A 21,993-nucleotide genomic window follows, 5' to 3' on the forward strand; every position below is an offset into this window, starting at 1 on the left:
AAATATGAACTCTCTAAGATGGGAGAAGCTTTGATTAAATGAATAAACCCCTAATTTCCTAGGTCTTTGGGCTTCCTGTTTGCTCAATGCAATGCTGAAAATTGTTGCTGATTTTGCAACTGTTTTTTGCAATTACATTGTGAGACATAAAGTTGGACCAGCCAGGCTAGCCATATATTTGAAATGGAGAAGACATTGCGTTTTATATGCTGTGAGGTTCCCTTCCCTGAACTGTCCCAATACCTAACGTCCCAGAAGGTAAGGGTTTGCTCAGCTGTGTATAAAGCCTGCCTTTGTCATTTTAAATTAGGGTGACCAGTAGTTGCATTTGACGTGGGACATCTGGTTTTAAATCTGAAAGCCCAGTGCCCTGGGAAACCCCAGTCCTGGGAAAATTGGGATGGATGAGTGGTCATTCTACTTTAACTATAAATCCTAACCCCTATGCTTGAATTGACTTCACATTTGTGAACCATGTATTGGAAAACTGAATACATTCAGAAAACATTATGTGATCACTCATTAATTGTACCTCTTGTTATTCACTTACCATGTAAATGAACTGGTAACTGTCCCCTGACTCTTTGGGTCCTTCTTCTTCAACCCTGTAAAAATCAAGTGTGATTTCAGGCATTTGAGAAGGAGCTTGTTTTCCCTGTCTTTCCTCTGCAGTAGTTAAAACACAGAAAACTTGGCCTTAACTGAAGTCCTTTTGTAGTTTCTGAGACTATGAAGTTGTCAAGAACTGGAGGGTGGGATGGGGTCAGCTGTGGGCCCAGTGCAGGCCTGGTAGAGAGTCAGATATAGGGCCCTGGGCAGGCCCAGAGAGGAAGGGGAGAGGGGAGGCAGCAGCAAGGGCTCAGAGGAGAGGAAGAACCTGGCATACATTTCACTCTCAGCTAAAATGGGAGGTCTAAGGCCTTCTTACCAGACAGATATTGGAGACAGCAGCAGGCTGTTTCTGAGAATGACCCCAATGCTCCCAGCCTCCTGATATAATCCTCTCTCACCCCTGAGTGTGACTTCCCTCTAACCTTCTAACCCTCAAAGGTGATGAGATGCCACTTTTGTGGTTAGACTATCTAAGATTGTGACTGATTTCTTTTTTTTTTTTTAAGATTTTATTCATTTTTTGGGGGGCGGGGAGAGAGAGAGAGAGAAGAAGCAGGGGGAGGGGCAGAGCGAGAGGGAGAAGGAGACTCCCCGCTGAGCAGGGAGCCCTATGTGGGGCTTGATCCCAGGACTCCTAGATCATGACCTGAGCAGAAGGCAGATGCTTAACTGACTGAGCCATCCAGGTGCCCAATTGTGACTGACTTCTTGCTGGTAAACGCTACTGCCTTCTTGGCTTGCATACTTTGATGATATTGGGGAACCCCATGTGGCAAGGAACTTTGGGTGGCCTCTAGTTGCTGAGGACAGCCTCTTGCTGACAGCCAGCAAAGTGCTAAAGCCCTTAGTCCTATAAGGACAAGAAACTGAATTCTGAGTGAGCCTGGGAGCAGAACTTTCCCCAGCAGAGCCTCGGATGACACCATACACCAAGTAACACCTTTACTGCAGCCTTGTGAGACCCTAAGCAGAAGACCCATTGAGGCCTATGCTCCTGACCCACAGAAATTGTGACATAATAAATATGTTACTCTAACCCACACATTTTGTGGTAATATTATTATGCAGCAATAGCTATTAATGCACAGATTTGTATATTTTGTCACAAATAGATTAAAAGTGACAAATAGGGATTTTATTCAGTATTTTTGGCACACCAATTATATATGGAGGATTTTGCTAATTACTCGGTAAGTACACCAACAAAAGAGGTCTACTTCATATTACTGGATATACCTGTATCTGTATCCAAAATGCAACCTCAGGAGGCCTAAAGGTAATCCATGCTTGTTTGGAGGACATGGCAGAAGTGCAGTGAGTTGGTTGCCTGCAGGAGTCTACACCAGGGCTTCCGTGTTCCGAGCCAAGGGGATGCCTCAAATGCTAGCAGAAGAGAATGGGAGGATGATGGAGATAGCAGGAGATGACTATTGTCTGAAACTCCTGGATTTGTGGTCTGGACCCCCATGAGCAGAGGTTAGTGGCAGAAGCTAGAAGATTTGTTTTCTTAAGAGACTTTGTCAGACCATGAGTGCGAGCAGTACTATTATTGACACTGGAGTGCTGCCATGGGACAGAATGACGTGTTCGGCTACTCTGCAGGGAACACAGCCCTGCTCTGGCACCTGAGGATGGATGGTCTTTGGGAGTACTGGATGGGCAATGTCAACATCGCCCTTGGTGTCCTCACAGAGGACATCATCGGCTGAGGCTACAGAGAAGCATCTTGAGAGAATTTGCGAGGAACACCCAGGACGGTGGAGAGCTGAGTGAATCCTTTCAGTGACTCTGCTTTACAGATTGGGTAACTAGCAGCATAAGAAACTCTTTATGAATTGTGCTGCCTGCGTACCTTAAAAGACAGAGCTGGTGGCAAGATGAATGAGTGCTGATGTCCAAGCTTCAGAGAATGAAGGAAAGGGGAAAGGAAGCAGGAAGGATGAGAAGTACTGTGCTAGTGCTGCTTCACACAGGCTGCCTGAACATCAGGAGTCTGCTTGGCAGCTGGCCCACTCAGCCACACACATCTCCTGACAGGTGGTGCAGAGAAAACATGCCTTACAATAGTCCACCTGCGGGAGAAGAAGAGAGAATTTATTTGTCTGGCTCCTCTGGTCTTGTTCCTACTGATCAATTTGCCTTGATCAAAATTTGCTCCCTTTATCAGGCCAGGGAAGTCTGGGGATATTTTGGTTTCAGGCAAATGACTGTAGTGAAAGGCAGGTCTCCTCAAACTTCTTAAAGTCTCTGTCTTAGTCCATTTGGGCTGCTGTAACAAAAATACCATAAACTGCCCGGCTTATCAACAATAAACATTTATTTCTCACAGTTCTGTAATCTGGGACGGCCAAGATCAGGGTGCTGGCAGACTGGGTATCTGGTGACACCTGCTGTCTGGTTCATTGATAGCTGTCTTTTGCTGTGTCCTCACTTGGTGGCAGGGGCGAGGGAGTTCTGTGGGGTCTCTTTTAGAAGTATACTAATCCCATTCATGAAGGCTCCACCCTTATGATCTAAGCACCTCCTAAACGTCCCATTTCCTAATACCATCACATGAGGCATTAGGTTTCCACACACGAATTTAGGCGGGACACAAACTATTCAGTCCTCAGCAACCTCTCTCCTGTTGGAGTGAAGAATTCTGAGAAAAGGCATTCAAGCTAAACCCTGAAGGCTGACATTCCAAATAAAAGGAAGAGAATGAACCAAGATACCAGGGTCGCGAAGTGCAAAACGTGTTAGGGGAATCCCAGTGGACATAAAGTTTCAGCCAACTTTACATTTCTGGATAAATAACTTGAACTTTATTTTTTGGCAATAGGACGCTTATCAATACTTTTAAGCTAAAGATACCACGCAATGGGAGATTAGAGCTCAAGAAAGTTTTCTAGTTTCCGTAAGTGCGATATTGTACAGTTGTTGAATCCACAGACACAGAGGGAGGGATAAAGCTGGATTCTTAACCTGGGTCTATGAATGCGTCCGGAACCCAAAAAGTTATAGTGCCCTGCCAAAGAGAGAAAATCAGCACGTCTCTTTCTGTCCCAAGCCTGGAAGTACAGACCTCCCGTTTGGGGGTCAGGAGAATAGAGTGAAACTAGCCCGAATATCTCCTAATTCAGAGTTAAGAGGCAGTTCTAGTTGTAATGACATGACTGGAGAAGATCTGGACGCCAGGAGGGACCTGTCACGGTACACACTCCGGCAGAGGCAGGCCGGCTTTGGAGATCCGCGTTGCGCTAAGGGAGGTTGAAGCAGCCGGCAAATCCTGCACCGCGCTTTCTTCCCGCAGCTGCGCAGGCGCTAGGACCGAGATATTGCCGCGCGCCTCCTGCGACGCCCCACCCCTTCCCGCCCCTGCGCGAGGCAGGACGGGAAAGCCAAGATGGACGCGTTCATTTGAACATCTCGCCTGAGTGGCTTCCCAGCACTTCAGCCTGTCGTTCGCAGTCACGCCAGCAGCTGTTGCCCATTCTTCCTCCGGAATAGAGGAGGGAGAGGGAATGAGAAGCTGCAGCGGCCGAGGAGTCACCGTGACCGACCCCGCCGCTGCCCTCGGGCCCCCTCGGCCCCGCGCCTCCGGGGAGCAGCCGGGGCTCGCCGCGCCTGACGCGTCCCGAGTTACACAGGTGCGGGCCCGGGCCCGCAGCGTCCGGTGGTTCACCGCCTGTCCTGTGATCCTCGCACCCGAGGTTGACCTGTGTTCGGTGACCGGAGGGCTGGGAGCCCAGGGGCAGGCCCTGAGCGCGCGTTTGCGCCAAGTGGCCCCCGGCCTGTGGACTGGGCTTTCCGGGGTGCACCTCCCCGCGCCGCTCCTCGCCTGACTTCCTTCCTGAGCTAGAAGCGGTGTTCCATGTGGGCCTCAGCTTCTACATCGGCCCCTTGCTCTGCCTTTTTGCGGAGACTCTATGCAAGATGCCTTTCCTGTGCATTTGGGTCTCTTCTTGAAGCAATTTTGTGGTTACCTTTGGCACGGTAGTTTTTGTTTATGGTAAACAATGCCGATAACGATTTATAGCTTATCAGTGTAACATAGTACTTTCATATGTAGCTTTTTATGTTGCCCTAATAAGTAAACACATAGAAATTTGGGGGACTATAAAAGTATTAAATATATTTTGATCGTACAAAAAGATGTTGCACTGTTAAAATAATTATGTAATAATGTAATTTTCTCAAAGTTTTAATAGAATAACATTTCGAAATTGCACAACTGAAGTTGGATAAAGTCGCAAGCTTAATGCTGGCTATCCTGTTGACTAGGAAATAGGAAGACCAGCAGAGTTTTGTTGTTTTCTTGTAAGTTTTATAAGGCACGTTATTAGTTATGTTCTAAGTTCAACTGTTCTCGATTCTGAATTTTAGGAGGAAATAAGTGCCACCATTGTGACATACAGTTGTCTCAGGAATAATGTTAATTCACAATAAAATAGCTGCACCTCTGGTTGCTGCATAGGATCTACAGAGGCTTTGAGATACTGCAGCAAGGAAAACTGATGCCAAAAAAACCTCAAATGAGAAATCTAAATCAAATTTAATTAAACTCTTAATTATGAGTGCTTTTCAGATACTAAAGTTGTCTATGGTGCTGACATCAAATGTTTGTTTTGATTTCTGTGTTTGAGGATTGCAGTTTAAATGTGATGCCACAAAACCTATTTTGAATGTAGGTGTTGTCTGAGAGACAGAACTGTCATCCACTTTATATACCACACTGCAGAGTATCAGAATTTTATTAGCTGTCAATTACTGTATATAGAAATGTTTTGGAGGTAAAGGAGCATTCTTCCACCCACAGCTCATCTACATGTAATGAATTGTACTGTAATAGATTGTGTTAATGAAAAGCTAGCACTCTTAAATTTGCTACAAGCATGACTATTCCATGGCCGGGGTTATTCATGCCTTGGTTCTGGTTTGACCAAAAAATGGAATTCATTGTAGTTATATGTTTAAATGAATTGGGGTGTCAAACTGCAGATGACACTTGGTAGTTATTAGGTCTTTTGTGGACTGGTCAACTAAAAGCAGTACTTCAACTACTGATGAGTGAGAAGTAATATTTTTTTGTTTGTTTCATTCCAATATGCCAGTGATCCTTTAGGTATGCTTTTCATGGAATCTGGAATGCCCTTTGATATTATGATTACTTGTATACCTACAATATGATAGGGTTATTTGACACTCATCTAAGGATTAATGACTCTTCTGTGAACTTTTATGATATTTTCATTCAGGTTTTGACTTTAGAAGCTGACCAGAATGTGTTTGAATTCATGCAGAAATAATGTTGATATTTGGAACCCATGTCGAACTTCTATGAAGAAAGGGCAACGATGATTGCAGCCGGGGATTTGCAGGAATTTGTTCCTTTCGGTCGAGACCACTGCAAGCACCACCCTAATGCTTTGAACCTTCAGCTTCGCCAGCTGCAGCCAGCCTCTGAGTTATGGTCTTCTGATGGTGCTGCTGGCTTGGTGGGATCCCTTCAGGAGGTTACAATCCACGAGAAACAGAAGGTTCCATTAAATTTCCCATTACATTTTTGAAGCATATTTATAATTTAAGGCTACTCAGATGAAACAGAGATGAATATGATGTAACTTGTGGAGTAGAGGTTCAGATTTGGTAATTTTAATCAAGGCTAAAGTGATGATATTATTGTATTATAGTGTCACAGCTGTTTAGACGTGTGTAACTCATGGTGTCATAATGACTGTCAAGTTCAGTAGTATGATTATGGTCTCTTTTAAACCTCCTCTTCACTTAGTATGTAGAGACAAGGTTTCATGTTATTTGATGAGTAGATGGTACAGTTAGAAATTGTCCCTACTGCAAAAGATGTGCATGTTTCTAGAGGAGAAAAGAAATGCTACACAAGTAGATAGAGTAGTAATTCTTAAATAGAGGAATGAGATGCAAGTATGTATCAGAAAATCAGTCTTTCCTGCCTTATTCCCTTTTCCTATCCACAATACCAAATCTCAGAGAGGGGAGGTTTATGTAGTTAGAAATCTAAACTTTTCTTGTTCCCATTCATTTTGATAGGTTGGACAAGGGAAGGAAGGTGAGTGTATACGCAGTTGTGAAACAGGGAAATCTGCATTATGCATAAACTCTGCCAGTGATTCCCATGTGTACCTCACTACTCCCTTTCCATCACCCCCTCATGTGCTTAATATACCTTTTTAATGTCCCAAGTATGTTGGTTTCATTCTATAGATAAGTTTAATTTTTGTTTGTTTATATTTTTGGCAGAATAAATGTGTTATAATATAAGGCAGTTAATATGGAGAATTTTTGAGTAAATTTTTGTTCATGAAATCCTGTAAGATTTATAATACACATCCATTCTGTTAATCAGTGGCACCAGACCTTCTGAGAGTTGGGTTTGGATTGAGTCTTAATCCACAGGCAGAGAGAGAGAGAGAGTAGGAGACTTGTATCTGGATGACCATTTGATTTAATTAATAAATCTTGTTCCATACTATTGAAAAAGAGTGCTTTAACATGTCTTACATTTGTTAATTTTTAAGGAAAGCTGGCAGTTAAGGAAAGGTGTCAGTGAAATTGGAGAAGAAGTGGATTATGATGAGGAACTCTATGTGGCTGGAAATATGGTGATCTGGAGCAAAGGAAGTAAAAGCCAGGCATTGGCTGTTTATAAAGCGTTTACAGTTGACAGTCCTGTTCAACAGGTGAGTTGATTTGAATTTTAGCATTTAGTTGACTATTTAACACTTTTTTTAAAAAAAGCTTTTATCTTAGAATTTAACAGAAATAATAAAAACATAGCTTAATGATCCCAACAGCTTGATGTATATTTTAAAATGTAGTGAAGATGGGGCGCCTGGGTGGCACAGCGGTTAAAGCGTCTGCCTTCGGCTCAGGGCGTGATCCCGGCGTTCTGGGGATCGAGCCCCACGTCAGGCTCCTCTGCTATGAGCCTGCTTCTTCCTCTCCCACTCTCCCTGCTTGTGTTCCCTCTCTCGCTGGCTGTCTCTATCTCTGTCGAATAAATAAATAAAATCTTTAAAAAAAAAAAAAATGTAGTGAAGATAATGGTAGGAAAATAAAAATTTCATTTGTTTTCTGTGTCATTACTTTTTTTATACTGTCCTTTGTCAGTTTAATGATAATCTTTAAACATTGTCCTTGATTAATTTGATTTATTGTCAATAAAAGTTTATAAGACATTAAGGGTACAAAAATATTTTAACACATGATGATTATAATTGATTGCAGAGTATTGAATAAAAAAAATTGGGCTCAGAGTAATACTCACAGAGAAAGGGAAAGGAAAAAACACCTAGTTTGCTGTTGTTGTAGTTGACTCTTAAGCCTGTGTTCTGAAATTGGTAACTAAAGGGAAAGAATTAAGCATTTGCCATGCCTTTTTGGAAGACATGCAGTTCATCTCCAGTTAGTAAAGGAAAACCCTTATTTATAAAATGCTGGTGAATAAATAAAAAGGGAATGGTAAGATTAGAAGATGACCATTTTTTTATTTATTTATTTATTTATTTATTTATTTTTTTAAAGATTTTATTTATTTATTTGACAGATAGAGACAGCCAACGAGAGGGGGAACACAAGCAGGGGGAGTGGGAGAGGAAGAAGCAGGCTCACCAGAGGAGCCTGATGTGGGGTTCGATCCCATAACGCTGGGATCACGCCCTGAGCCAAAGGCAGACGCTTAACCGCTGTGCCACCCAGGTGCCCCGATGACCATTTTTTTAACCTCGCATGTAAACTGATAGAGACAAAGACTGTAAACGGACACTTAACACTGTTGGGTAAAAGGATACAACCATGGCACCAAGGTGTCACCCTGTGGCTTACTTGTTAATGTGAAGGAACAAATGTATCTCTACTTGTGAGGCATCTGTTGGTCTCCACCTCAACCAAATTGATTGAGTTTATCATCACTGGTAGTGGGGAAGAGGAGTAATACGCACCTCTAGCTGTAATGCAGCATGACATACATGATGTCATTTACTAAGTTTTCTTCTCAGAACTACTTAACTTCAATATCTAGATCTAACTTTTAATCATAGGAAATATGGGGATAAGAGGATCAACTTTTAAAATATCAGGAGATGAGGAATGGGTTGGATGTGTAGATGAAACAAGAATGGCCAAAGCTTGATAATTATTGAAGCTGGTGGATGGGAATTCATTGCTATTCTGTTTACTTAGTATATGTTTGAAATTTCCCATAATAAAAAGTTTAAAGAAAAAACGCATGAGAAAACAATTGAGGGGACAGTCTACATTCCGGTCTCTTTAAAAAGCCTGGGAGAGGTCACTTCTTGCCTTTCGGCTAAGATCAGGTGTAAAAAGTCAGGGAGAAAGAAAGGAAAGGTGGGGATTGCTCTAGATTAAAAAAGACTAAAGGGGCATCAAATGTAATATTTTTTTGAAACTTGTTAAATGGACTTTGAATCCTGGTTCTAGAAAATCAGCTAAAAACGTTTTTTGGGAAAATTTGAAGAACTTGCAAATGGACTGGCTATTAAGTGATGTTAGAAAGTTATTTTTTTCTTAGGCAGGATGATGGTTTTGTTGCTATATAGGAAGACATCTTTATTTGTAGGAAGTGCATGGTGAGGTGTTTAGGGGTAAAGTGTCATGATGTGTAATTCAAATAGTGCCCCCTCAATCCCGTATATACACAAATACATGCACATAAACAGATATGGCAAAATATGAGTAACTTAGATTTAGGTGAGGCAGATTTTCAGTGTACTACTTCAACTTTTCTTACTGAAAAATTTCAGAAATAAAAAGTTGAGGGGAAAAGGAATACATTTATAATAGTTGGATTGGTAGGCTGTTTATAAGAGATTTTGGAGGCTTTTTGACTAATGTTAAATTTCTTATTGGTAAACACTGAAACCTTTGTACCAGGACACTGCTTATTTATTATTTTTACATTAACTCTTTCCTCATGAGCACTATACTCTTCTAACAATTTATTGGGAAAGATAAACTGAATTATTTCGAAACCTAAGGGCATGTGTGAAAGTGTTTCTGTTCAGAAGTGTTAAAGTCAATGATCTTTTTTTTTTTTTTTTAAAGATTTTATGTATGTCTGTATTAGTGCTCATGCATGCGTTCACTTGTGCAAGTTGGGGAAGAGGAAGAGGTAGAGGGGGAGAGAATCCCAGGCAGGTTCCACACCCAGCATGGAGCCCTGTGTGGGGCTCAGTCTTACGACCCTGAGATCACAACCTGAGCTGAAATCAGGAGTTGAACGTTCAACCAACTAGGCCACCCAGATGCCCTGCCAGTGATCTTTTTGATGATAATTTTCCTGTATGTAATTCATATGATTAGTGTAGATGTGAAAAATGGACTTGATGATAGTTCTTTGCTTCTCTGTTTCCATCTTCGTTTCTCCCAAGAATGATTTCCTGTTTACTGGATTCCATGGATATGCGGTTAGATGTTTTCTCTCTTTTCTCTTGTCTGCTTTCTCTTAAGGTTGCATATAAGTAGGGGTGCCTGGGTGATTCAGTCGGTTAAGCGTCCAGCTCTCAATTTCTGCTCAGTTCATGATCGCAGGGTCATGAGATCAAGCCCCAAGTCAGGCTCTGTACTGGGTGTGGAGCCTGCTTAGGATTCTCTCTCCCCCTCTCTCTCTCTCTCTGTTCCTCCCCCTCCTCCCCCTGCTCTCTCTCTCTCTCTCTCAAAAAAAAAAAGAAAAAAAAGAAAAAAAAATGGTTAAAGTGGTAAGTTTTATGTTGCATGTATTTTACCACATTGGAAAAAAAACGTAGGGGTGCCTGGGTGGCTCAGTCGATTAAACGTTTGCCTTCAGCTCAGGTCATGATCCCAGGATCCTGGAATCGAGCCCTGCATTGGGCTCCCTGCTCAGCAGAGAGCCTGCTTTCTCCTCTCCCTCTGCTGCCTCCCCTGCTTGTGCTCGCTCTGTCAAATAAATAAATAAATAAATAAATAAATAAATAAAATCCTTAAAAACAAACAAACATAAAAATGCCGTTAAATAATTTCAACAAGTGATTGTCATGCATGCCAGTTGAAGTCTAATGGCTTTTCCTAGTTTGTATTTTATAAGAGGGGCCTTTTAGAAAGGAAAGTGTTAATTTTTCTAAAGTTTTTTTTCTACAATGAGTCTAGGACAGTCTGAGAATGATAAGATCATTGGGTAAGTCTGGAGATTATAATAGCGTGGCAATTTGGAACTCTTCTGATAACTTTAGCTTTCTAAAACTTATTTGCAAACATAGTTTGTCTTTTCTTATAATATTTATCATTAATTAGTCTAATTTTATTTTATCTTATTCCTTTTTGTTCCCATGGTATGTGTGTTGAACTGGATAAAGAGGGAAAGGTATATGTAGGTGTCATTGTTACTAGTCAGATGCCATTAGTGAATAGGTTATTATTTAGATACAGTTTTCTCAGGTAAGCATTTTGTTTTAATTTTAGGCATTGTGGTGTGACTTCATCATATCACAGGATAAATCTGAGAAGGCCTACAGTAAGTTTCTTTTTTGAAATTTTATTCATCTTACTCCAAATGTTTATCTCGTTTTTTTTGTTGTTGTTGTTCAGAATAAGTAGCCACTAATAATAGTGATTTAGCCTAAGTATTTTTTTAATGGTACATTAAAGAATTTGTGCTGTTGGGATTGCAGTTCATAATTGTTGAGTTTTTTTTTTTGGAAAAAAATGCATAAATCTTGTTGTACCCTTTCTTTTCAGGTAGTGATGAAGTAGAAAAATGCATATGTATATTGCAAAGTTCGTGTATTAACATGCATAGCATAGAAGGAAAGGATTACATAGCTTCTTTACCTTTTCAGGTGAATTGAATATTTCACTGTTTTTGTGTTTTGTTGTAGAATATTCTTGAATTAATTGGTTGCAGAAATACTGCTATTCTTATGCTTTGTTGTAATCAAGAATGTCATTTTTATTAAAATAAAGTAACCAAATTTTAACAGTTTTAATACTTACCATTTTTCCATCCTTTGCATAAAAAATAAATTATTAATGAAGTGGATTATGGAGTTTTTTTTCCTGAGAGATTTTTTTCATTTTAAGTTACAGAAAGAAATCATTTTGGTACATTAAAGCACGTGAACAAGATTAGTCTTTTTCCCCTTTCTCATCATCTTTTTTATACCTAGCATTACTGTTAAAATTTCATCACATTGTCATTTTGGTACTGTTATTAGCCAGTGGCAGGAATTTCTGATTGAACTCTTTCTTAGATTTGATTTTGTCTTGGACTTTAAAAAAAATATTGCTAATGATCATTGTTTTGTGAATTTTTAAATTGGAAGAAAATCTAATGTTCTATAGTTTCCTAAGCACATATTATAAAGAGTCATTTCTTTTATTTCTTTTTTTCTGTCCTTTTACCTGATAGGTTGCAAATGTTTGGCCCACCAAATACGGATTGTTGTTTGAACGAAGCAGTTCTACACATGAGGTACCTCCAGGTCCACCCAGGTATTCATTTTACTCAGTTCAGTATATTATTATTTGGGCTCTTGTAGTGTTGGTTTTGAGGTAAAATTGTTTATTTAAAAGTTTGGGATAATGATAATTTCCATGCTAACAGAATAGATAAATACCATTTTCTCGCATCTCAGTATTGTATACTTATGAGGTCTACTTGACTTGGCACTTAATTATCTACTGCTTTCCTCCTCTCCTCCATAGTAAAATTAAATGAACACATACTTACGGATATAAATACTGTTCTTAGAGCTGTCATTGTTTCATTGTGTTACTTTGGACAAGTCAGAGCTTTCTTAGCTTTAGTTTCCTTATCTGTTACAGAAGTACTATCATGTACCTCTTAGGATTTATACAAAGATAAAATGAGCTGATGTATATAATCTTTGACATAGGACTTAGTACATATTAGATGCACAGTAAATGGTAGGTGCTTATTGGTAGCATGTTTACCTTGTGTCCCTAATAAATTTTGAGCTCATTGAAGGGCAGGAACATATAGTACCTGTCATAGTCTGGTGCAAGTAGTAGACACTGTTTTTGAAAAATTGCTTATAGATTTTAATCTTTCTGTGTTTAGATAGACGGCCTGTTTTTTTCTCCTTTTTAAATCACTCCTTAAAAAATGCAGCCTTTTTATTTACTTGAAGTTTTTCTTCCTTTTTTTTTGACACTTTTTCGTAAATGAATGTAGGACACTGAATTTCTTTCTTAGCTGCCAAAGACACACTGCCCCTAAGAGAGGTTTAAAAAAAAAAAAAAAGATTGCCTTATGCTTATTACTCCATTGGTTCTGTATTGTGATGATTGCTATTTGTAGAGATTCCCTGGGCTGTATTGATTTCCCTGTGTGTGTGCATGCATAGAATTACCATGCACAAGAAGAGATATTTCCAGGAATGAAATAGAAGATACTGTGAAAAATAGTATGTAAAAAATTTAGAGGCTTGCTTTTTGAGATGGTAGATTTCCAGTTGCTTGTATAATCTGGAGAAGATATTTCTTTGCAAGAAAAGTGCAAAATTTGCACATAAATGGATTCATTTTGTGTTGGTGACTGACTGATTATTTGTTTATTACTAGAGAACCTTTACCCACTATGTTCAGCATGCTGCATCCACTAGATGAAATAACCCCACTTGTTTGTAAATCTGGAAGTAAGTGTATTTTTATAAATTCTTTCATATAAGCTCTTTTTTTTAAGGTTGGGGGATAAGAAGAAATGAAGGAGCTTTATGAAAATTGGGCTTGTCTTATGGAAATAATTAAACATTTTTATTATGAAAATATATATTAAAGCAAGAATTTCTTGAATACCATGGTATTAACTGTTTTAATAGTTAATCTTTTATTAAAAATAGGGCCTATAATCAATCAGGAATATTGATATATTCACTAACCTATCTGTAAATGACTGTGGACTCTGTTCCTCAGTAATAAGTAAATGAACAATACTTAGATGAACTAAAATTGTTTGTTGTTGTTGAAGAAAAAAGTGTAGGTTTTTAGGCCTGTACTGTGTACATTTTAATAATTCATTTTCTCTTTATAATAAAATAATTTGTGGAGATGTAGAACTTTTAATATTTCCTACAGGTATTTCTAGATGCTTATCTTAAGAATTTAAAAGTGGCCAGACATAATAGGTAATTATAAATAATGAGGACTTGAAAATTGAAAAAAATGTTTATATTTCTTGACCAGTTTTACTTGTAGGACTTTATCCCAAGCACATATTCTGAAATTCCACTGCGGTTTTAATCTTCTGTATTAGAGCTTGGCAAACCACAGCCTATGGGCTAAATCCAGCCAAAAGCTTGTTTTTGTATGTCTTATGAGCTAAGAATGGTTTTTATCTTTTTAAAGAGTTGTCGAAAAAAACATTATGCAGCAGTCAGTATGTGGTCCACAAAGCCTAAGCTATTTATTCTCTGGCCTTTTACAGAAAAGTTCGATGATAATTCTGTATTATATTGTTAACAATTACGGGCAACCTAAATAAACATGTTAGAGCCTGTGACCGAATGGTGTGAAGCATTATTGATCACATTTTTGAATAATATTTAATGACCTCAGGGATTACTTATTCATAACGTTAAGTAGAATAGAAAACGGAATACAGTGATTCTAATTTTGTAAAGGCATGAGAAGTGTATGTATACGTGTAGGTAAAAAACACTAGAAGGAGTACTCCTTAGTATATGAATAGTGGATATTTTGAGATGGTGGAATTATGAGTGATTTTTATTCATTTCTTTATAAAATACCTCTTATTTTTATAAAATAATTATTTAAAATTAAATATTTTAACAGAGGGAAGCATTTAGGAAGCTGTTAGATAAGATTATAATATCAATTCAGGGTACTACAGAAGTAAAAGCTAAACTCACTAGGAGAAATATTTTGCGTGTATACTCAGTAAATAGTGTACTGTTCAGCTCTGTTGATAGAGGACAGATTTCATACAGAAGAAAAACAGTCAAGAGGTCAAACTTGGCAGAATAGTTGCTTGCAGTTTACAGATCAGTCAGTTGAGTAGCCACAGACCTACCTGTGGGCGATGGGACAGTGAGTCAGCACACATCTTCAACATGTAATTGCATGTATGTGAAACTGAAAATGGTAATGTATTCTTATCTTTATGTATTTTGAGGAAGTTGATGCCCAAAGTAAATTTAAATTCAGGGTAATTATATATTAGTGGATTTTGTATCTTAATTGGCTGGGTTTCTCTTTAGGAATTCTAGAAAGTCACTTCATAAAGAACTGTCTTGCAAAGTTCATTGTTCAATACCTGATCTGCTTCTCTTTTATCATTAAGGTCTTTTTGGTTCATCAAGGGTGCAATATGTTGTGGATCATGCAATGAAAATTGTTTTTCTCAACACTGATCCTTCCATTATAATGACCTATGACACTGTTCAAAGTTTGCATTCTGTGTGGGCTCTCCGGAGAGTCAAAACAGAGGTAAGGATAAAGGCAAGTCACTTCTTAGTATGAAAGGATAGTTAACACTGAAAACTTTCACATGTATTTGGAAGAATCATTTGTGAAATGCATTGAGCTTCTTAGGAAAAAAAGAAATATTGTGTCTTTAATAACTGGCTTCTACCCTGAATTCTCACCAGGAAATTACCCTTTTAATCTAATTATTGCCTTTTTTTTCCCCCCTTCTCATCATTTTGACTTAAGGAAGAGAATGTTGTCTTAAAGTTCTCTGAACAGGGGGGAACCCCACAGAATGTGGCCAGTAGTAGCTCCCTCACAGCACACCTCAGAAGCCTCTCCAAAGGAGATTCCCCCGTGGCTTCACCTTTCCAGAATTACTCCTCCATTCACAGTCAGAGTCGCTCGACCTCCTCACCCAGTCTACACTCTCGTTCACCTTCTATTTCCAACATGGCAGCTCTAAGGTGGGAATTAAGTGTGGAAGTGTTTCCTTGTTTTAAACAAGATATCCCAAGAAAGAGATACCTTCTTTTCAAACTTTCTCTTAATGTTTTGAAGGATTTAAAATCTCTGTTGACAGCTCTTGGGTATTTTTTTAGGGAAAGTAGCAATTATCCCAGTTGTGTTACTAAGTAAAAGTTAGTTTTTTTAAATGAGTCCTATTTAGAAGCTGCCTGTGCTTGTCATAAGATTGGTTGCCTCATTTCCATCACTAAGTGGCAGCAATTTGATGAATATTAATTGCAAAAATATTTCGGTTTTTCTTTTCTTCCTTTCTTTTTTTTGGTCTTTGCATTAGTTTTTTCATTTTTATTAGTATCTATCTGGTAATATGGGGACATAGTTTTGTTGGTATGTACATACCTGAATGTAAAGGAATGTAGTTTGGACCTTTTTGAATTAAAAAAACAATTCATGTTCTGAGGCAGAAAATGAACTAATTTTCAGTTTTAAAATTAAAGGATGAATTCTAACAAGAATTTTAAATCTTTAGAATATAGTAAAACATGGTAATGTGAACCATTTAAGTAGTTATTCCCTTTAAAAAATGTATTTTTGACTGGGATTATGCCATGAATGCACTTGATACATAGAGTTTTAGAAAGTATGATTGGGAAGCATGTTCTGTCAGCCTGCCTTGTTAATTGTGATGCCCTGTCTCTGTTTATTTTGCAGTCGTGCTCATTCTCCCGCCTTAGGAGTGCACTCTTTTTCAGGGGTGCAGAGGTTCAACCTTTCAAGCCATAATCAGTCTCCGAAGAGACATAGTATTTCTCATTCTCCAAATAGTAATTCTAATGGCTCCTTCCTTGCACCAGAAACAGAGCCAATTGTTCCTGAACTTTGTATTGACCATTTATGGACAGAAACAATTACTAATATAAGGTTTGGGATATATATTTTTCTATTTAAAGAAAAATGTTGGTGAAAGTCTTAGAAAATTCTTGGTGTTTTTCTTAGAGTTTCCTTTTAATCTTTTAATATAATCAGTTATTAATACTTATAAAAATACAGAGATAAATATTAAGGCTAGCTCAGTTTCAATAAAGGATGTTAATGATATTAAAGTGATTATAAAAATATTCTTTTATCATTTCCTATTCTTTAGTAGTAAGAATCTCTCAGATTTGAGGTGTTTGACGTTTTAGGGAGAAACAATTTCTGTAGATGGAACTTGGGATTTTATAATATTTTTTTAAAGTTTTATCTCTATGTTAGTTGAGTGTTAGCTGTTATTTATGGGAAATGCAACTCAGACCTCTGTTCCATGTGGTCCTTCTCCTTTTACGTTCTCTTTGGTCATTCATTAATTCAGCCAGTTCCAGTGTGTGTGCTAGTGGCTGTGGTTTAACAGGCAAATTGGTCGCTGTCCCTGTCCTCAAAAAGAGACAGCTAAAGATGGTGACCCAGAGGCACTGCCTACTCGCTGGTAGGGCTTTGGGAAGTATTTGCTGGGTGGCAAAGGGAAGAAGGGCACAGTAGGCAGGATGATCAGAACAGAAGTTTAGAAGTATGAGAGTGTGATACGTACAAATACTGTCACTTTGCTTATGCTGGAAGGAAGGGCAAGGGTTGAGAAAGGGGAGGCTGGAGAGAGAGATTGCCCTTTAGGGCTGCTTTCCCTAATGAGGGCTGTTAAGAAGGTGCTTTATATGTGGGTCATAAACTTAGGGGAAAGAGCAGAGCAATAAACATGGGAGTTGTTGGCTTATAAGTGGTGATTGAGGCAAGGGAGGTGGATTAGAAGTTAAGGAGTGTGTAGACGTTGGGCTCCTGGAGGGCCTGTGGATAAGCTTGCAGTTGCAGAGGTTCTAGTAACCTAGCATCATACAGTAATCATGTGCATGTTGATTTATAGGACTTTTCCTAAGGAGAGGGTTTTAACATTCATTAGATTCTCATAGGGGGTCTGAGACCTCCAAATAATGGACCTGGTGGTGTAGAGTCAGAAGAGAGCTAGGGACTGAAGTCTTGGAAACTTAAGCTTTTGGGGGTAAAAAGAGAGAAGAGCTGCTACAGAAAGAGCAGGAGAAGCAACAGAAGTGTCATGGGACACTGGAAAAGAGAGCCTTTCAAAAAGAAAGCTGCCAATATTTCCAGGTGCTGGTGAGGTGTGGCACTAAGCAATGAGCTCAGAGAGGAGGTACTTGGATGGCAGTGGGTTCACTGGTGATCTTGGCTGGAGCCCTTGGAGAGGGGTTGTGGAGGGAATGGGGTGGAAGAAGTAAATGGGGACCAAGGAAGTGAACGTTCGCATACAGATTATGTTATGGATTGCCTTTGATTGGGGATAAGGATACAAAATTAGAGGGATTCTCAGGGTCAAGGGAGAGTTTTGTTACTGCTGAATTACATTAGAGAAAATTAGTCTTCATGACTAAATACCTCAGTGTGTATCTCTAAAATGTAAGGACATCTTACCTAACTACAAGGCCATTTTTACACCTAGCCAATTAACAGTAAGTCCTTCATATCGTTTATTATTCAGTCCATCTTCATATTTGAAGATTTTTATCTTAACTCAGAGTAGGGAAAGCATTGAAAATGAGAGAGGAAATGACGGATAGAGTGAGGAGCCAAAAAGGAGCACAAGTGGAGAGATTAGCCTTCAGGAGAAAGACAAAAGACAGTGATGGTTATTAGATACATAAGACAGGAGGTTGGGCTCAAGCCTTACAGCTGCATTTTCTCTGTGACGCAGAAGGCAAGTGTGTGTTCTTGGGGTTAGGGGATAGGTATAGTTGGAGGAAAGTAAAGCTATGAATGCAGTGTTGAAGTAGCTTCTCTGTTTTTGTTCTTCGTAAAATAAAAATTTCCAACATTTAAAAATCATTTGTCTTTAAATATATCTTGGTAAATTGAAAATGTTGCAGATTCTAATTTTACAGAATTATGGTCTTCTGTACCAAAAAGAAATCTTTGGAAATTAGAGATATGATTTCAGAAAGAGGGTTGAGAGGGGCGCCTGGGTGGCTCAGTCGTTAATTTAACACATCTGCCTTCGGCCCAGGGCGTGATCCCAGGGTCCTGGGATCGAGCCCCTCATCTGTCTCCCTGCTCAGTGGGAGGCCTGCTTCTCCCTCTCCCACTCCGCCTGCTTGTGTTCCCTCTCTCGCTGTATCTCTCTCTGTCAAATAAATAACATCTTAAAAAAAAAAAAAGGGTTGAAGTAGAGCCTAATCTGCGAGAGAGAGAAGAGGTCATGTCGGAAGAGGTCTGACCCCTTATACCCTTTAAGGGATAGGGATTCAAGTTCGCAGCTTTAGCAGTATGTAACTTTACTAATAGGGAATTAAAAAGATCATTGATAATGATTGAATTTTTTGTAATTTATTCCCAAAAAAGCTGTGGAATGGACTCAGAATCAAAGAACTGAAAGGAATTTCAGAGATCATGAAGGTCCAATCCTAGAGGTGTTATGGGGTCTTCAATGTTAATGCTTGGCCCAAGTAGTTTTAAGATTTCTTTCAGGATATTTTCATTAAGAGTTACTGTGGCAGATTTTAGAACCAATGCTGACAATTATTTTATTACTGTATCTACTACAGAGAGAAAAATTCACAGGCCTCAAAAGTGTTTATTACATCTGACCTATGTGGGCAGAAGTTCTTGTGCTTTTTAGTGGAGTCTGAGCTCCAGTTACGGTAAGTGCACGTACTTCCCTTTGATTCTGCGTAAATAAACTTAGGGCTGCTTTTTCTTTCTTTTTTTGACTTAAGTAGCTTTATTGAAATAATTTACATGCCAAAAAATTGACATGTTTTAAGTGTACAATTAAATGATTTTTAGTAAAAATTATGGAGTTAATGCAACCATCACTACAATCTGGTTTTATAACACTTCTGTCCCCTTAAAAAGATCCCTTATGTTTGATTGGCAGTCAGTCTCTCTTCTGATTCCCAACCTTAGGTAACCACTCTATACATAGGCTTTCTACCTAGAAGATTTACCTTTTCTGGAGATTTTATAGAATCATACAAAATGTAGTTTTTTTTGTGGGTAGCTTCTTTCACTTAGCATAATGTTTTTTAGAATCTACCATGTTTTAACATGTGTGAGTACTTTATTCCTCTTGCAGTATAGTAGTCCATATGTAGATACACCACATTATGTTTAATCCATTCATTTGTTGATGGACGTTTGGTTTCCACTTTTTGACCATAGTGAGTTATGGCCCTATGAACATTGGAGTGGAAGTCTTTGCGTGGACATACATGATTTCTTTTTTCTTGAGAAGATATCTACGAGTGGAATTGTTGGGTTGAACCGTACATTCATGTTTAACTTTTTAAGAAGTTGCCAAACTGTTTTCCAAATAGGCTACACCGTTTTCTGTTCCCACCGGCAATCTGTGAGGGTTCTGGTTTCTTTATTGTGTTGTCCGTTTCTTTGTAGCCATTCTAGTGGGTTTGAAGTGTTCTTGATTTTCATTTCCCTAATGACTTACGATGTTGAGCATCTTCTCATGTTCTTTCTAGCTGTTTATCTTTTTAGGTAAAAATGTGTATTCAGATCTTTTTTCCACTTCTTTACCTTTTCATTTGGAAATAAATGATAAAACACAGACAGTTGCAAAATAGTGGGGAAACGGTCCTATGTACCCTGTACTCTATCCCCCAGAGGTAACATCTTATGTAATTATAGTACATGATCAAAACAGGGAAATCGACATCAGTACAGTCCACACACCTTATTCGGATTTCATCACTTTTACATGTACTCATTTGTGTGTGTTTATATGATTCTGTGAAGTTTTCTCGTGTGTAGATTTGTGCAAACGCCACAGTCAAGATATAGAACTTCTTGGGGCGCCTGGGTGGCACAGCGGTTAAGCGTCTGCCTTCGGCTCAGGGCGTGATCCCGGCGTTATGGGATCGAGCCCCACATCAGGCTCCTCCGCTGTGAGCCTGCTTCTTCCTCTCCCACTCCCCCTGCTTGTGTTCCCTCTCTCGCTGGCTGTCTCTATCTCTGTCAAATAAATAAAATCTTAAAAAAAAAAAACAAACAAAAACAAAAAAAAAAAACTTCTTTATTACCTCAAAGATATCCGTCTTGCTATTCCTTTATAGTTCCGTACACCAAACCCACCCACCCCCATCCCTGTCCCCTAGTGACCACTAATCTGTTTCCATTTCTATAATTTTATCATTTGAAAATGTTACATAAATGGAATCATACGATATGTAACCTTTCAAAATTGGCTTTTCCCAGTGAGCATTATACCACATAGATCACTCTAAGCTGTTGCACGTATCAGTAGTTTGTTTCTCTTTTTAATTTTTAGCTGTGTAAAGTTTCAGGAAAGTAATGATAAAACTCAGCTCATCTTTGGCTCCATCACCAACATACACGCAAAGGATGCAGCACCTGTGGAGGTAAATGCAGGCACATATCTTGAGAAGTTGAAAATCATTATGTTTTATAATTTGCACAGATTGGCAAGTAAAATTTTTGTCTTTCTGTCAGAAGATAGATACCATGCTGGTCCTTGAAGGCAGTGGAAACCTGGTGCTGTACACAGGAGTGGTTCGGGTAAGTAGTAAGTAGCCTTTCATCCTTTTGTAGGACCACCTCCTTGATGATGATGATGATGATGATTTTTAAACATTCTTTTTTAAAGATTTTATTTATTTATTTGACAGAGCGTGAGCAGAAGCAGGGGAAGTGGCAGGCAGGGGGGGAGGGAGAAGCAGGCTCCCTAGTAGTTTGTTGTGTGGTTATACTAAAACTTTTACGATTTTATCATCACTGGGGGTGTTTATGTTGCTTCTGCTGTTTCCTCTGGTAATGCTTTTTTGTTTTTTTTGAAGATTTTATTTAACTAGGGATGTACTGTATGGTGACTAACATAACAATAAAAAATTATTATGAAAAAATAAAGATTTTATTTATTTGAGAGAGAGGGAAAAAGAGAGAGAGAAAGGAAGCACGAGCAGGGCGAGGGGCAGAGGGAGAGGGCGAAGCAGGCCACCCGCCGAGTAGGGAGCCTGATGTGGGTTTTGATCCCAGGGTCCTGGGATCATAACCTGAACTGAAGGCAGACGTTTAACCGACTGAGCCACCCCTCCTCTGGTAATGCTTAAAAAAAATTCTTACACATAGTCTCTTAACCTTTAGAGTATATGCATATTCAACTTGGCCATGGTGAGGGGGGTGCCAAATTGTCTTCCAAGGTGTAGGTTATACCAGTTTACAACATCTCCCCTTACTCCTTGCCTTCGACAGTGTATGAGAGTTCCGAATACTGCTTTATGTAACATTCTTGTGAATCCATAGTACTATTTGTCCCCCCCCCCCAAATTGGTGGTTTGTTAAAGCCAGGTGAAAATGGAAGTCTAGGCACCCACTTGGCCTTTGCTGACAGGACTGAGAGGTGGGACATAGTTTTTCACATGGTGTTTGTCTGAAGTAGATCGCTTATTGTCTAAAAGTTTCGAT

The 21,993-nt window shown here is 39.0% G+C and overlaps 1 protein-coding gene across 8 annotated transcripts in view; it reads left to right on the top strand.

Annotated features, from left to right (window-relative positions):
- The first annotated feature begins 3,970 nt into the window (after positions 1-3,970).
- The window catches only part of ANAPC1 (anaphase promoting complex subunit 1), a 91,420-nt gene continuing 73,397 nt past the window's right edge, over positions 3,971-21,993 (top strand). Inside the window, exons 1-14 of one of the 8 annotated variants that reach the window (XM_034659532.1) lie at positions 3,971-4,603; positions 4,794-4,911; positions 5,895-6,131; positions 7,149-7,310; positions 11,068-11,119; positions 11,344-11,444; positions 12,014-12,096; positions 13,189-13,262; positions 14,927-15,072; positions 15,298-15,518; positions 16,231-16,440; positions 19,104-19,199; positions 20,840-20,930; positions 21,022-21,087. In XM_034659532.1, coding sequence (XP_034515423.1) covers positions 5,919-6,131; positions 7,149-7,310; positions 11,068-11,119; positions 11,344-11,444; positions 12,014-12,096; positions 13,189-13,262; positions 14,927-15,072; positions 15,298-15,518; positions 16,231-16,440; positions 19,104-19,199; positions 20,840-20,930; positions 21,022-21,087 — 1,515 coding nt within the window. In that variant the 5' untranslated portion in view covers positions 3,971-4,603; positions 4,794-4,911; positions 5,895-5,918. Of the gene's footprint in view, positions 4,604-4,793; positions 4,912-5,894; positions 6,132-7,148; positions 7,311-11,067; positions 11,120-11,343; positions 11,445-12,013; positions 12,097-13,188; positions 13,263-14,926; positions 15,073-15,297; positions 15,519-16,230; positions 16,441-19,103; positions 19,200-20,839; positions 20,931-21,021; positions 21,088-21,993 lie in introns of those variants that run through there. The other 7 variants (XM_019804944.2, XM_034659536.1, XM_034659534.1 and 4 more) reach the window with 7 other exon arrangements.

Source organism: Ailuropoda melanoleuca, chromosome 4, assembly GCF_002007445.2.
Source record: "Ailuropoda melanoleuca isolate Jingjing chromosome 4, ASM200744v2, whole genome shotgun sequence".
Taxonomy (NCBI): Eukaryota; Metazoa; Chordata; class Mammalia; order Carnivora; family Ursidae; genus Ailuropoda; species Ailuropoda melanoleuca.